General features: G+C 38.7%; 2 protein-coding genes across 2 annotated transcripts in view; both read left to right on the forward strand.

Annotated features, from left to right (window-relative positions):
* LOC105456166 (UDP-glucuronosyltransferase 2C1-like) overlaps window positions 1-2,514 on the forward strand; it is a 59,484-nt gene extending 56,970 nt beyond the window's left edge. Inside the window, exon 7 of the mRNA XM_011700000.1 lies at window positions 2,432-2,514. The gene's annotated coding sequence lies outside the window, so the exon portion shown is untranslated. The remainder of the gene's footprint in view (window positions 1-2,431) is intronic.
* A 54-nt stretch (window positions 2,515-2,568) lies between these two features.
* Window positions 2,569-16,069, forward strand: LOC105456164. Its single transcript, XM_011699997.1, has 4 exons — window positions 2,569-2,601; window positions 8,958-9,085; window positions 13,359-13,527; window positions 13,757-16,069. Exons 2-4 carry the CDS (start codon window positions 8,990-8,992, stop codon window positions 13,861-13,863), a joined length of 372 nt encoding a protein of 123 aa, XP_011698299.1. The 5' UTR covers window positions 2,569-2,601; window positions 8,958-8,989; the 3' UTR covers window positions 13,864-16,069.
* The last annotated feature ends 3 nt before the right edge of the window (window positions 16,070-16,072 follow it).

Raw genomic sequence — 16,072 nt, forward strand, 5'->3', positions numbered from 1 at the left:
GGGGAGGGGTGGAAATTCTGATATGTATTTTAACCGTCGGGTATGCGGAACCGCGCAAATCCCACGGAAGCGCGGGGAGGCAAATATTTACTTGCGCAACTAACCTGCATCCCTTTAAAGTTACCCTTTTGGTGCCGCATTTATTTTTAACGCGCGATTTTCTGACGGCGACGGTCTTATCGGATTCGAGAATTCTCGCCGATATAATCGCAGGCGGAATTTTCTCGCTGCACAAGAAAGCGCCCGCGCGCGCGCGCACGCCGTATATAAAAGTATATCCCGGTTTACGCGGGCAATATCGTTTGTTATGTATAAAAAAGTTCTTTCGCGTTGTTACACATTTTCGCTATTAATGGAGGACGGAGGAGGTGCTCATCCCCCACCTCGAGTTGACGTTCGTGTACAAACGGCTACATATATTTACGGAAAACGTCCGACCGGAGTTACGAACTTTCCCGTGAACGATGAACGATTCACGACGTTGGAGAACTTGATAAACGGGTAATGGAGAGTTCACGCGGTCGGTGTGTCGATTTACGATATGGCCATTTTATGGCTATTTATGAATCTAATACGAGGATATTATGTTACGCAGAGGGTTACGTTGAATTGGCATACAATTGTATTTACGGACAAACGTTGAATAACAGCGATTCAATATGTGTTGTGCAAAGCGCGTTTGAATTCTAATCCGGTGCTTACTATTAAATTCAATGAAAAACAATTATGTATATTGTTAATATTCAAGACAGGCGTGAAATATTTTCGCAAACTTTTTCTAAAATCTTCCGGTATCATGGAAGGCTCGAAAAGGAGTTTGCATGCAGGGAAGGAGCCAAGGGGAAGCTTGAAATACGAAACGCGGTGAGACAGCGTGTTCTTTTCAAAGAAGGAATAAATCTTTTTATGGAAATTTGAATGTGAAATAATTTTCCCGAAGAGGAAAACACGATAAAACCAAATTGATTATAAAACATCAAGATAAAGAAACGAGAAGTTCCTGAATTATGTAAATGAAAGGTTTTGCGCGATTTAAGTCTCGGAGAAAGAGAGAGAAAGAGGAGAGAGAGAGAGAGAGACGCAAACTGCTAGTGAAACATTATTCGTTGTACAACGTTGGATTTATTTAGAAAAGGATTTTAACTTCTTTTTTCCCAGCTTGCTAAGGTATTGAATATTGAAGTTTGAGAAATTGTGGCGGAGGTAACAATCTCCGACATTTTCAGTATTAAGGAAAGAGATCGATTCTTAAATTTAACAAGAAATAATGTTAGTAGAAATAATCAGCCAATTTCCTGCTAATTGCTAATATTGAGTGATTCTATAGAAAGAAATAGAAATAATGAACATACATTCTCTAATGCACCATTTTTCCGATGATGCTGGCCGTAGAGAGGGTAGATACTTTCAATCGAACATTTCCTACCTCAAATAAATTGTTCCCCTTCCAATCTTTAAGAAAGATGTCCTCATTTTTTTTAACTGCCGCGATCTCTTGCAGGTTCTAGCCTCTTTTTTTTGAGATTATAAGGAAAGATCTTTCTATTACAAAAAATTCCTTTGACGCTAAATAATAGCGCTGAAAAATTGTAAAAGATATTTTATACAAAAGAATAATATTAATTATTGGTTATTTAAAACTATAAAATTTTATCTTGTTTCACGATGAGGTTTTATTTTAAACCGTTTTAAAATGTTTTACCGAAGAACCGAGAGGAAACGGTAAATTAAATTTGTCATTCGTTTTTGCACAGTATCATCATACATGATATCTGAAATATTTGTGAAAAATTATTCAGTAATAAAAGCAAAATTGTTATGTAAAACACGAATAATTTGTACGTTCGTATTACGTGTGCAACGTGTGTTTAATTTTATATTCCGCAACATGCAGAGAGCGGGCAATAAGAGTTAAAGAACACCGTTAATCCGACGGAATATAATACAACTCTTTTCCACCGACCTAAACTACTTCGCGGGGATGTACTTTAATAAATCATTGTTATTTATTACGCGCGCGCTGTACATAACTTATACTCCGGGGGCGATACGGGGGAATCCACGAATGTGCGTCTGAAAAAGTATTTAAAGAAGGACTGAAAAATAAGGGGCGACTCTCGAAACGTTTATCTGGGAGAATTGTCTTCTCTTTTTATCGGGGGATGAAGAGAGGAGACGAGGGGGGGAGGAGGTATTACAGAGTCACGGTATAATATCACCGATCCGGAGTTAATTCGCCTAATTGACTGGAAAACGAAACTTTTTATCGGTAATTCCAACGCGCTCAAACGGAACGGCGATAATATATCTTCTCGATCTTTCCGAGCGGTGTAAATTACATTCCGCGCGCGCATTCCGTTACCGCGTTAAAGGGTCTCCTCTTATGCTAGTCCCCGCTATAAGACAGATACAACGTTGTGTTTCGTTAAAGTGCAAGGACCTACCCGTTGCACGGCCGATCACAGGACACACGAGAATCGTGCATCGGAGCCGCTCGATCGAGGGCCGTACTTTGATGTCTCGGCCTCTCGCAACGTGACAGCCCTCGTCGGGAAAACGGCGACGCTCAATTGTCGAGTGCGAAATTTAGGCGACCGAACGGTAAGTGGTGAAACATCATGCCTCTCGCTATTGCAAAAAAAAGCGACTTTTACTTTTTTGTAGAAGGGATATAACGTAATAGTGTATTTCGAGTTTTATTCCAATACTAGACAGTAAGTACGATTCAATTAGATGACATTTATTTGAATTTGAGTGTGTTCGATCAGTTGTTTGAATCAATGCCATCTTCTTCAGATTAAACTCAGAGTAAAGAGATTAGAAATAAGGATGGAAGAGATGTAACATAATAGCGTCCTGTAATATCCTAATAACGACTAAGCTGTCATTTTATAAAGCCAATGTAGTTTTATATTCTAATAACGTTATCTCGCTTATTATAATAACCAATAAAGTTTAATATAATACGATTTTAGTAATACTGGGTCCGGAATACAAGTAAGTGACGGTAAAGGGGGCTGTTCTTGAAGTTTATATTAAGCTCTTTAAAAGGAAATTTGAATGACGAAGCCTCAGAAAATATCCCTTTAGCACGCTGAAATAAGTCCATTCAATATCTCGAAGAGACGTACAATTTTAGTTTCGTAATATTCACATTGTACCTCGCGAGTGCCACTTTTATATCGCCGGTATATCGGCAAAATCGACTGTCAGTGCTAAAAATACGTATTTCTCGCCGGCGCGCGATACTTTTACGCCGGAAACTTTTATCAGAAATGGATCGACTCGAAACACGGCAGTTTTTAGACGCGGCATTAAAAGCCTGTCTATTAGATATGCAACTTATTTCTCGTATATACGCATGTATATATTATATGTACAATGACTGATACCTGTCGCGAATTCTTACGTTGCATTCTTTAGGAATTCTTTTGAAATAAAATACATGAGGGGCGCGCGCGAGAGAGAAAAAGAGAGAAAGAGACAGAGACGATTAAAGCTGTCGTGTGACGGATAAATAAGTACGTACGTTATTTACAACGTCGCGGCGTACCATTTATACAAGAAGTTTATGAATAAATTACGAAGAGGGAGTCGTCGAGGAAAGCGCGTGGCTATCGACGTCGCGCGGAACTTTATACGACACAAGCTACGAAACGCGATTAGTCGCAAACTTGACTCCGAGGCAGTTTCACATCCTCCGCACTCCTCTCCCTCGTACGTTGTTTTTCGTCACATGTATAATAAAGTTGGCCCGTCGCGAGACACTTGTGTAAAAGAACCACCGCGAAAGGATAGGCAAGACTGCGATACCATCCACCTCTTTTTTTTTTCTCCGCGTTAAACTCGCGCGCGCGCCATTGCGCCCCCCCGAGAGAGGGATTTCAACGAAAAAAAGCACGTTATATACTCCCCCTTCGTATCTTTCGCGTCTGAGTTTTTGCTCGCGCACCACATTCACTCGTTCCTATTTCGTTAACACCGTTTTTTTATATTTCACCGGCACAATCTGTCTCTTTGCTGCGTCCATGCGTAGGTAGTTGAATTACGTTTTCACAGAGCAATGTAAATTTTCTACGTTTTCGGCCTCGTACGTACGAGGAGTGTTAATTTTAATAAAAAAAATCTGTTATTTTAAATGACGAATTAATACGTAGATCGTACAGCGAAAATTCCGAAATGTAAAACTAAATGTGAGTAAAGAGAATATATATATTTTTTAATATTTTAACGATAGATTTTGCAGCTCTATGTAGACAATTGAATTAATTGTTTTATAAAATGAAATGTAATTTTTTTCCACGTTCCTACAGAATTATATTAATTTCAACGGACAATTTATATCAACGTAGGGATAGTAATAAAGGACTATTAATACAATGTAACGCGAAAATTTTCACGAAAATTCACTTGTGGCAAAAATTAGTTTTTCTAATATCACCGAGAGCGCACGTACCGGTGTAACGTTTGTTGCTGTTGAGATTCTAGACGAGTGATATTTCGTTAAGAAAAAAAAAACTAATACACTTCTTGTGCATTATGTTTATTGCGTGCGCGTTTTTCATTATTGCACGTCACTCTACGTCGGTTAATACATCGGTTAATATATCAGAAAGGTGTACGTTCGATGCACGTCGTTCGTGCTATCGGGAAATTGTGCACTTACGGACACTGTCATATTGGAAGTGAACGCACGTATTGACATTTTCAAAATGGAACTCTGAAAGCTTAAGATTCTTCGCTTGTGCGCGACTTTTCGCGTACGGCAGTCAATTGTACACGGTAATCACGGCGGTGGAGAGGAAAAAGCGTGAGGAAGAGAGGAAAGTTCGGATTTTCCGATGGCTAGCTAAAGTATTTGGAAACGTACAAGTTTGACGTAAATTGATAAATCGATGTTTCCACTTTAGCGTGTAAGCATATTCCGCTCGCGGGAGTTACACGCGCGTATATATACAAATCGCTTCTATCCGCGTATTTCGCGGCGCAATCGCGGGATTTCTAATGTTGCTGCACGATAGGTAAATATAGGTCGACAAGCACGCGAGTAAATCCGTGTTATTGAGGCGGAACGACAAAGGGCGCTAAACTATTTTAATTACAGTCGGCATAAAGCTAAACTATGTGATATACGTGTATGATTGCTTGGTCCCATATCCATATCCGAAAGTGATATAAACGTACTTTCAACATTTCCATTCGCACTTACAAACAAAGTGCATTAATTTAAAAAAAGCGCACATTAAAAAAACATTAAAAAAACATTTTAAATGTCATTTTGTTTAACTTCAAGAAGAAACATTTCAAAACATGCATACATCTAACAATAAGACCGATATTCATAGTCTTATTTTCAAGATAGTTTTGTAATTTAAATATGATTGACATGCATCTCTGTGATTGATTTACGACATTTTAAAACAGTGTCTTAAGATAGTCTTATTGTTAGATGCAGTAAGAACAGACTATGAAATATCGGCTTATTTTGCAGAAACTCTTACATTGCATTAATAGTAGTTGTAAAATAATTTTTTGATGTTTATTATATGCAGTCGTATATCTTTTAAAATTTCCGGTCGGATTAGATATTAACGTTTATAGTCACGTCCCGCGTCCTTGTAAAATAATTTTTTAATATTTTTTTTACGCAGTCGTATTTTCTAAAATTTCCGGTCAGATTAGATAGATAACGGTTCTTCACATCCTTGTGAACAAACGTCAAAATACGGTCGTCGGATCTTCAGAAAACGATTTGAACGTTGCGATTTCAAACGTTTGCCGGTGTAGAGGCATTTTTGCGTGCTGGAAGTGAAAACGCAATCGTACCGACCGTTCCGTTCTCTCTATTAAAACTAAAATCGAATATGCGCTTTTCATTAGCACTAGATCGTAACTACGCGTCACACGAACAAAAGCTGCACGCGTTACGTACCGTTCTTCTGCCTGCACCGCCTCTTCCCCTTTTCGTATCAGCCCTCGGTACGCCAAGCACGCGTGCAAAACTCAATGAAGCCGTTTTTATGGGAGAATACGCATTTTTATCCTACGTGTTCGGCATTTCACATTCCCGCTAATATTATATCGCTCAAACGCACGCTGCGTTTATGTAAATCAATCACGTCGATCCATTTCCACGGCGGCGAGGAACGTAAGAACACGATCTGTCGAATGTTATCGATAAAAAATAAAAAAAATAAATAAAAAGCGATAAAAAAAACATACAAAAAACCGTATATTATATAGGTATATCGAGAGATCGGGGATTGAAATGAATACGAAATTTTTGGCGACCGGGACACGAGCTCTCTTGGTCACCGATATGGAAAAACGAGGCGCCGCGTTCCATTATCAGATGGGCGTTGGGGATCATTTTTACACGTCCGCGGTATCGAAATCCGCTTAAATTATACCGGCCGCCGCAATCCCTTGATCGAATCCTGCGGACGGTCGAATTCCGGCGCGGCGCGGCGCGGCGCAGCGCAGCGCGGCGCAGCGCAGCGCAACGCCGCGCGACCTCAGCTGTCCGCCCAGGTCCGCGCGGATTGCGGAAAGGCGGCGACCATCTGCGGACAATGTGAAGAGAGTGGATGTCGCGACGCGTATGTGTTTTTTTTTCTTTTCTTCCAGGTGTCATGGGTGAGACACAGGGATATCCATCTTCTCACCGTGGGCGTCGAGACATATACGTCGGACCAGAGATTCGTCGCGTCGCATTTTCCTCACACGGAGGACTGGACGCTACAAGTGAAATATCCCCAACGACGAGATTCTGGCACATACGAGTGTCAAGTGTCCACGACGCCGCCCATAGGTCATTCCATGCTCCTCTCCGTCGTCGGTTAGTTCTCTTTTCTCCTCTCCCCCTGCCCCTGCCCCCTCGTTGCCGCCCTTTTCTTCTCGTTTTTCAGCGCGCGCGTTTTGTGCGGCGCGGCGCGGCGCGGGGACCATCACTGATTTCGCCGCGACGCGGAAATTCACGCTATATCTATTTGCCGCCGGAAGCTTAATGTGCGCCGCACGTGCATCGCGATATACCCGCGGCATTTGCCGCGCCACGGACCCACTGATTTATTGCATGACTTAATTCACGTGGAGTTCCTCAATGGGACACACGCGACCTAAAGTGTTTCACCACCGCTTTGTCTCTTCCCCCGACGCGATCCGCTGGCGCGTTATCGCTGCATTTCGCCCGGAGGAAATCAGATTATCAGCTAGAACAGCTAGGTTGTGAGAATGTAATATTTATGAAATCGGGATATCGACTTCTTACCTGATCTTAAAATATTTATGAAGCTCGTTGAAGTTTGCACGACGGACCCCACAGACGGACTTGCAATCTTCGCAAACTTCGCAAATTATAAATTTCTGTCATTATGCATGCTCGCGCTCGTTCCGCGGATAGTGACTTTAATCAGCTTCGTGATTCCGAACTTAAAATTAACTTGATATTAATAATCTGGCATTAATATCAGTCTTTTCTCATTTCGAAATTTATACAGAAATTAATCTGGCGGTTTTCAATACTATGTCGAAACTATCTCGGATAAAAGTAGATTATTATTGTTATTATTATCGCGATAAACTCTCTTTCGCTGATTTAATACATGGCATTTAATACGTGATGAAATAAAATTGAAGGAAAAGAAATAATATAATTGTTAAAAATATATTAAATTGAAACGTCAATGTGAGTTATCAACTTTTCAATTGTAATGTACATATTAATAACGATCCATTTGTTATCGTTCGGAATATCTGATATCGTGTGCTTGTTTGTTCTGCCGATAATGTCAATGTTCCTAAATGTAGTTAGTAATGACAAACGATAAGCAAATAAATACCAAACGTAATATGTTTAATGCAATTACAATTCGCCATTAATTGGCTTTTCAATATTTATCTTAATCTTTGTAAATCCTCGTTCGTTAAAAATAATATTATTTTTCCGTCAATTTCCATCAATTAAATACTGTAACGAAATAACGCGAAATTACAAAGTTTTAAATAAAAAAAAATAAAAACAAATTTAAGCAGGAAAAAATTAATTAATAAATGTGCTAAGTATGTATAATTAAAAAAAATTGTTTTTTTTATTATCGTTTAAACCCATTATTAGCTTTTATTAACTTATTATATATATAATCCAGTTTTATTTTAACAAAAAACACAAAGCAAATAAAGATTTATAGGTTAATAGATGATGCAATAACAAATTTAATTGGGAGTATTAAATTCTTTGTGAAAGTACAATATTACCTTCAATAACTTTTTATCTTGAATTAGCTTTTTCCTTTGTAATTTTTATGTAGTTTGTGTTTGTCAAATAATTGGTAATTTTCACTGTTTACAAAATTTTACAAAAATATAAAATTTAAAATATTTATTATGTAATTAATATCTATCATGTAATTAGTCTCAGGTCGAATTACTCGAAGTTAAAATATAAAATCTTTATAAACTACTATTATAATTACAAAATTAATATCTTTCAAAAAAACATATATAAATAAATGATTTTATTGCGAATTTAAAGATAATATTTGTTAACTCTACATATTCTAAAATCCAAACTAAATTTAGGGTTGAGAAACTGATTAAATTCCCATCGCACACTGCAGATATTTAAATATAAGCTGAGTTTAATTTTACCTTATCCGTTGTTGTAACGATGTTTTGTATAAATATTAATATTAATATAAACTTATAAATGATTAATACGAAATATTAATATTAATTACATTAATATTAAATTTCCACATGCAAGATGTCCGACCGGACATCTTTTTATTAATACAAACTAGTATTAATATTAATTAAATTAATATTAAATTTCCGCGCAAGATGTCCGATCAGATTTTTTTCCTTGATAATTGGATAATGCGATAACGTTTTCAATAATATTCCATTAATATAATTAATAATATTCCATTTAATAATATTCCATGTTATATCTACAGAGCCCGTGACGTTGATCATCGGAGAACCGGAAATGTACATAAACAAGGATAGCACTATGAACTTGACCTGCGTCGTGCGGCATAGTCCCGAGCCACCCTTGACCATTTACTGGACACACGATCATGAGGTATGTACGTTGTCATTAAGCCGCGACTCACTTGACGAAAATGAAAGTACGGGAGGGAGAAGGAGCGCCGCGGCAGGTTAATTTTCAATAATCGTCATTCCTAACTAGGACGCGCCGCGTGAAGGACGGTAACTTAAATCCACTGTTCTCCCCGCGCTGTCATAATTCTTTGCCTTTTCCCATTCAACTTACGCTCACACTCGATCTACCCCGTCCACACTCTATCATGCGACCCGTTTTAAGCAAGTTTTTAAATCTAAGATTCTAAGTTTGCCGAGAAGAGGAGAGAAAGAGAATGAAAGAGAGAGGAGGAAAAACTTTTAATTTTAATATTACCTGTTCGGAGCGTTTCTCCTTGTTGAATTTTTAAATGTACGAACACCGCGGAAACTCCGTCTCATTTCTCAACTTCAAAACCTATCTTCCACCCCCCGTCTTCCCTCTCTCGTTCCCTTTGCCGCGTAAAGTTTTTCTAGTGTGCTTTGCCGACCCTGGTCGCATTATACAACACCTATTTCCACCGACCGTGTTTCTGTCTCTCTGTACCTCGCGGGCTTCTCTACTTAGGTCTTATATTCTTACTTTCGAACTCCACCGACAGTTCATCGCATTAACTCTCTCGTCGTCCTCGCGGTACCTTCCGCTCCGTAATGTTCCTCGCCAATATTGCGCACTGTATCTTCATTCCTCGTTATTACCCATTCTCGGTTCACTTCATCGATATTTTCTCGCAATTTACAGCGCAGCTCTGAGATAAACGTGTAGCGCCTCTCATTTAATTGTCACAGTTTGTTGCGTCAATTCCCTTATTCAGTTCTTAATGTAACGCTCACCGCCGCGACTTGTTTATCATTATTTATTTTATAATAAATGTAAATTGTTCTCTTATATGTATTATTATTATTTATCCATAATTAATATTCTTTTGTAGACCTAATTATTCATTTTTATCTGCTCTCCTTTTTGTACTCCTTGCAGTTTCTCTTTCTCCTTCTCTTCCTCCTCCGCGAACAAATTTATTTTTCTTCCTTTCACTGACTATCTTTCCTCTTTTACCTGCCCCTCTCATTTGAGGATTTTCTTTTCGCAATCCGATTTTTGCAATCCTCACATGCGGGGCCCAAGTCTTTTTCCGGCCGTCTGTCACTTTATTTCTTAGTCTATCTCCCAGAATTTGACTTTCTTCCTCTCCAAACCCATCCGTTCCGTCGCCCTCGATCCCCGTAAAGCTTCCGCGCGTCGCGCACGCGGAGATTTCCCTTCGTATACTTGTTCCGTCTCATCATTCGCTTTCCCATCCCGTCCCGACGCTGGCTGGCTGCATCCCGTGCTAGCCAATCCTGCCTCGATATCCCGTACGCCCCCCGAGTGAAAAATTCGACGTGCAGTATTTCCTACTGGCCCCATATTTTCCATCTGTCTCGTCGCACGCATTCCTTTCCATCCCTATGACCTAGTTAACCCCGCCGCCGTTTCGCAGGGAGAATTATGCACGTTGAGATATGCAGTGTGTAGCATAAATATCGGTAAACGTGCAATCATGCTACCGCCGTCTCGTTGGTACAATTGATTTCGGTATACGTGTGTATATTAACTTTGCGTTACGCATATAATTACATGATGCTTTCCGATTGCGATCAAAAGGTTGCATTTGCATACAAAGTTAAGATACGTATACACGCGCGTCAAAGGCACCGAGAGAGAAGCATTGGTAATTCGCGAGGAAATAAAATTACCATTTCCGTGGCGATCCGCGGAGTAGCGGATGTTCAACTGCGAGTTTCCGCTTGCAACAGCCCCTCCTCCTTTTCCCCATCGATCCGAGCAATCAGTACTATCCACAGTGTAATCCGCTTTGTGTATCCTCATTATAAAAAGACTTACATAAGACCGCTCTAATTTAAGAAAGTTACATCGTAGAAAAAACTTTGGATTATAATTTGACTTTGCAATGTATTCTTTGGACAAACGTTTCAATTTCAAAGTATCATGCCGGGTCGAGTTTGTCACAAAGATTCCGCAGACACGCAGAGATTATTGTGAAATAAATAAAGCGCGCATGTCGAATTTTTCGAAATAATGTTCCAAAAGCGCGTATTATAATTCGAAAACGAAATATTAGGGATTAATTTTATCCTTATTTCTCATAAATACTAATATATTTATTCGTTAAAAGTAGTAATTATAATCGTAAATCGAAAAAAATCACTATTGTCGTTAAGAGGATTACACAATTAATGATGTCGAAAAACTGGAAAATAAGCGCGGTATGCGAGGGCTGCAAAAATCATGAATATTAATATCAATTAATGAGTATTGCAAATTTGATATTTTAGATTTTCAGAATTTTAGACATTTTGTGGTCCGCCGACAGCATATAGCCGTCGTGCCATTGTTACATTGGAATTCGCTGACGGCATGCAGCCGGCATGTAAACGCTGATGCACGTTGGATCGACTCATGAAATGAGAATATGTTAATATTATATGTTAAACGCTAAAACTTTCATTAAATAAAACTTTAATGGAAGCCAAATGCGTTTTTAGATTTTTTTAAGAGACGCGAAAAATTTCTAAATGTGAGAAACTGTTTAAAAAAATAAAATGCCTTGTTCAGTTTTGTTTCGGCGAAACAAAAATGAAACGTATTTACTTGTATGTAATGACATTTAAAACATGCATATGTACACACGTGTGTGCAGATAAAACAGCGGGAGCGTTACGCGCTCATGGTTGAAATAATTATTTAAATAGTTATTAATTCCGCTGCTATCGAAACTTAATTAAATACAGGGTGGGGTCCTGTTTTGTAATTAACTTTTCATTTTGAGCCAGGAAAAACTCACGCGAGGCCGTATCTGATTTGTGCGGCAAAGGAGAACGCAAATAAAATATTTTGCTTTCATACCGACCAAAAGCAAATGAAATATTTTTCGTTTTCGGTCTCTGGTATATAGACGGAATGTTACACATGTTCTTTGAAATTTTTACATGAAATATACGGCACTAGGAATTTTTGATGCCTCAAATCATTTTTGGAGATATTCGCATATTACGTTTTCCCGCGAATCCGTATGCGTACGCGAATCGCTATTTGTTTAATATTGAAGGCGCAAGTGGCAATCTATTGTAGGTTCTCGATAAATATGCATTACGTGAATACACGCCGTGCCGTTGCGGATAATAACGGTAGGATTCGTTGTGCAAAATGTAATAAGCGTGCGGCATGATTCAATCAAAATCCATTTCCGCGCGGGCGTGAGAAGAATGAAAAGCGATTGCTTGAATTTAAAAGGAAGAATAAATAAGTGATGTGAACAGAAATTAAAACGCGAGGGGCTGACAGACGGGGGCGGATAAAGAAGCTGTCGTATATCCGCCGGAAACGCGGAAACGGCAGTCGTGAAATTGCGTGAGAAAGAAAATAGCGCAAAAAAAAGGAACAACATTTAGTATAAAACAGACGAGATGCCCCCGAGCCCCCGTTATACCTAGTTGTATTTTTGGATTTATAGTACTTCTCCGTCGCTTCGCGCGCGCGTCTCTCCAAAAGTTTTTGAAATCCATTCTGCAACAGAGTGACATACGATTCGTTTATTTTGGGAGTGCTGTAAGTTCAGCTTTGAAACATTATGAGTTTCAGCGAAATACAGACATAAACGGATAACTCCTATATTGGTTTCACTAAAGTTTTCAAAACTGGACTGCCACCAGTTTACAAACCGGGAAACGTACGTGATCGAGTAGTCGGGGCGAAGTCCTGTCGCTTTTTAACCCGCGCTCGGACGAAATGCGTCTGAAAAACATAAACACGCGCCACACTGGGTATGTGCAAAAAATACACGTTTATTTAAGTTAAATTAATAGGTACGGAAAAGTTTGTCGACAAAACGCCAATTCTAAAAGTTACGTATATCCCCGACGCGTTTACGACGCTACTGACATGAGACGCGGAATTACATGATTCTATATATCATACTTTTCATACGGAGAACGATGAATTGAAAGATTTATGTCTCGCGTCTCTCGCATTCCGGACGAAAAAGCTCCGGCTACTTTATTACCGCAGTTTTTTGTCCCGCTGCTCTTCTGCGAAGAGCGCATCGCCGATCGCCGATGCGTGCGACCGCGAGCTTTTTTTTCCCCGACGGAGGATTAATTGATCGTTCAATTAATTGATCCCTTCGTCGGTTTGTCGAACACTGTTGTATAAGCGTTACAGGAAGAGATTTAATTAGAATAACATTTTTTTTCCCGGGCCCTGCACGTGACAGGTGATCAATTATGACAGTCCAAGAGGCGGGGTATCGGTTATCACGGAGAAGGGCGAGGTAACGACGTCATACCTTTTAATTCAACGTGCTCAACCGGCGGACAGCGGACAATACACCTGCCATCCCAGTAATGCTAACACAAAGACAGTCTTAGTTCATGTACTTAATGGTATGTATACCTTCTTAATCTTATAACGCACCTGCTGTTACGCCGCTATAACATCTGTATGAGCGGCTTAATGCACGTAATGGCGATCTTTATGCGCTATTCAGCCCCGATTATCCCGGTATATTGCGAGAAAATAAATATTACCTCGCGGAGCCGCACTCTCTCCGCTTATAAGAGAAAGAAGGGAGAAGAGAAAAAAAAGAGAAAGTATTAATCTTTCGCTTTGCAGGGGAACATCCAGCTGCGATGCAGCACGGCGGACAGCTCAGATTAGCCAATTTACCTTTTGTAATGATCTCGACGACGCTTTTGACCTTCTTGAATCATCCTTATTAGAACGTAGAACGCTGGACCATCGTGAGAAACGTTAGTTAGACATATTCCTTTCGATTTTTCTTTTCGCACTCTCGAGCGTTTGATTTTTCTTCGGGAGGAAGAAGAACTTATATCACCCACGCCGCTCCGAACACTCCACGCAGCTCGTATGAATAAACGATCGATAGAGTAAACTGCACAAGTTCGAGAGTCCTTCTATGCGCGATAACGTGATTTATATTGTACACTTGTTGTTTGGATACGTTGTTACCAAACGCTGTTATACTATCGTCGTTCGCTATGATTTATTGTTATTAAATATTTTTAAACGGAGAATAGTCTTTATATAAGTGATATAGTCCTCAATCAAAAACTATATAGTCTTTATACCTTGCGAGAATTATTAGATGTTCTTTATCACGGACTGCGAACCGTCGCCTACGATATTGCCTACGTCAATAAGCACGTACCTCGCGAAAGTCTGTAGGCGAATATAAATGGACGTGAGAGAAAGAAAGAATACCTTTTGGAACGGGAAAGCATTGTAACATACTGAAAGATATATAAGAACAACACCGAGAGCGACGAACCGGAAAGCAAAAGCGGCAGAACGGTCTCGAGTGGCAAGTAAAAAGATATAAAAAAAAACAGGAAATTTTCGTTGATGCTGAAGCATTGTAAATGTGCGATTCAGGGCGAAGACAGGGTAACGAAAATTGAATACATTTGCGAAGATATTTGCCAGTTAGTTAATTTCGAGAGCTCAGACCCGAGCAACAGGTAACGTAATATCTATTTTGCTTTACCATGTTTTACAAGACAATACGTTGCGCTTGCCAAAAAAAAAACTACGTACATGCTACAGAAATAATTTAGATTTTAACATAGAAAATTGCGTGTTAAAATCTATTATTATGTTGAGAGAAGAGAACCACTTATAAAAACAAAAACAAAAAAAAAATATATATATATATATAATACACTGTAAAGCCGCTAAAATGGAAATATTCGATGATGTATGAATGAACGTGTTACGCTGAGGCATGAGTGGAATCATTCACATAAAACGCATAACGACGTAAGTTTCTGAGAGAAAATTGTTCTCTAACGATCGTCTTCGACGGGTAACTCCGATAAGTTTGACGTAACTCAAATGAAATTATGAAGAATGCGCTTCGGTAATCGAATGTTGTGTAATCACGTAATCAATTAAATTTCTATTCTTCGATTCGATTTATCAATCGTAGCACTTTATTTGATATTAAAACTTTATTTGGCATTAAAACTAATTTATTTGGTGTGGATTAGTGTGGATCTATACTGCTTCGGATAACTGTTATAGAGCTCTAATGACGATAATTATGAAGAAAGAGGATAATTATAATTTTGGTATTTATTGCGGATTATAACATTCAAGGTAACTATCGAGGAAAAATTGTCCCTGTTTATCGTGCATTGATATGTAACATACGTCTTCGCTTTGATGTCCTACTTTTGATGTATTCTGTTATTACGCAAAAAAAGACTTATCATTGTGTGAAGATTTTAATGATTCTAATATTTACTCAAAAAGAACACCATAAAGCAACTTGAGTTAGATTGTGCGTCTTGAAAATTTCGATTTTTTAACGAGTTAAACAGACGATTTTCAGATTTATAGCATCTTGCTCTCAGGACATATATGCTTGTATATCATTGTCGCGCTACGAATTAGGACATGTATATTGTGCGTTTGGCCGTGAAATTACTCGAATTTATGTGGGTAATTTGAGACTCTCGACCACTTCTTGATTTGGCGAGTCTGTTTAGATAATAGCTATTTGTTATTATCGTGCAAATAAATCAGTTATGATTAAATCATACGTACTGATCGTGCGTCATTTATGGTATCGTCGTTCTGTTCTAATTTTGAGTACAAACGACATACATTCGAAAATTAGATCTAGTTTTATAGATTTATTAATGATATTAAATCACACAGAAGTAAACAACGAGAGGTTGGATGCGAGAATCAAAATTTAAAGCCTATTTGGATCGCGATAAGCGATCTGCTATATTATGTATATACAGAATGTCCCGCAGTGTGCTTCCTAGGAATTACGGACTTGTTAGCGAATTCGAGAGGAAGAGGAAGAGAGAGACAAGTCGATACTTCCTTAGCTAAAATCTTGTTTGTACATAAACTTATAATGATCAATACTAAAAAATACAATGGTAAATCTCAAAATTG

The sequence above is a fragment of the Wasmannia auropunctata genome, unplaced genomic scaffold (assembly GCF_000956235.1).
Source record: "Wasmannia auropunctata unplaced genomic scaffold, wasmannia.A_1.0 LD335737.1, whole genome shotgun sequence".
Taxonomy (NCBI): Eukaryota; Metazoa; Arthropoda; class Insecta; order Hymenoptera; family Formicidae; genus Wasmannia; species Wasmannia auropunctata.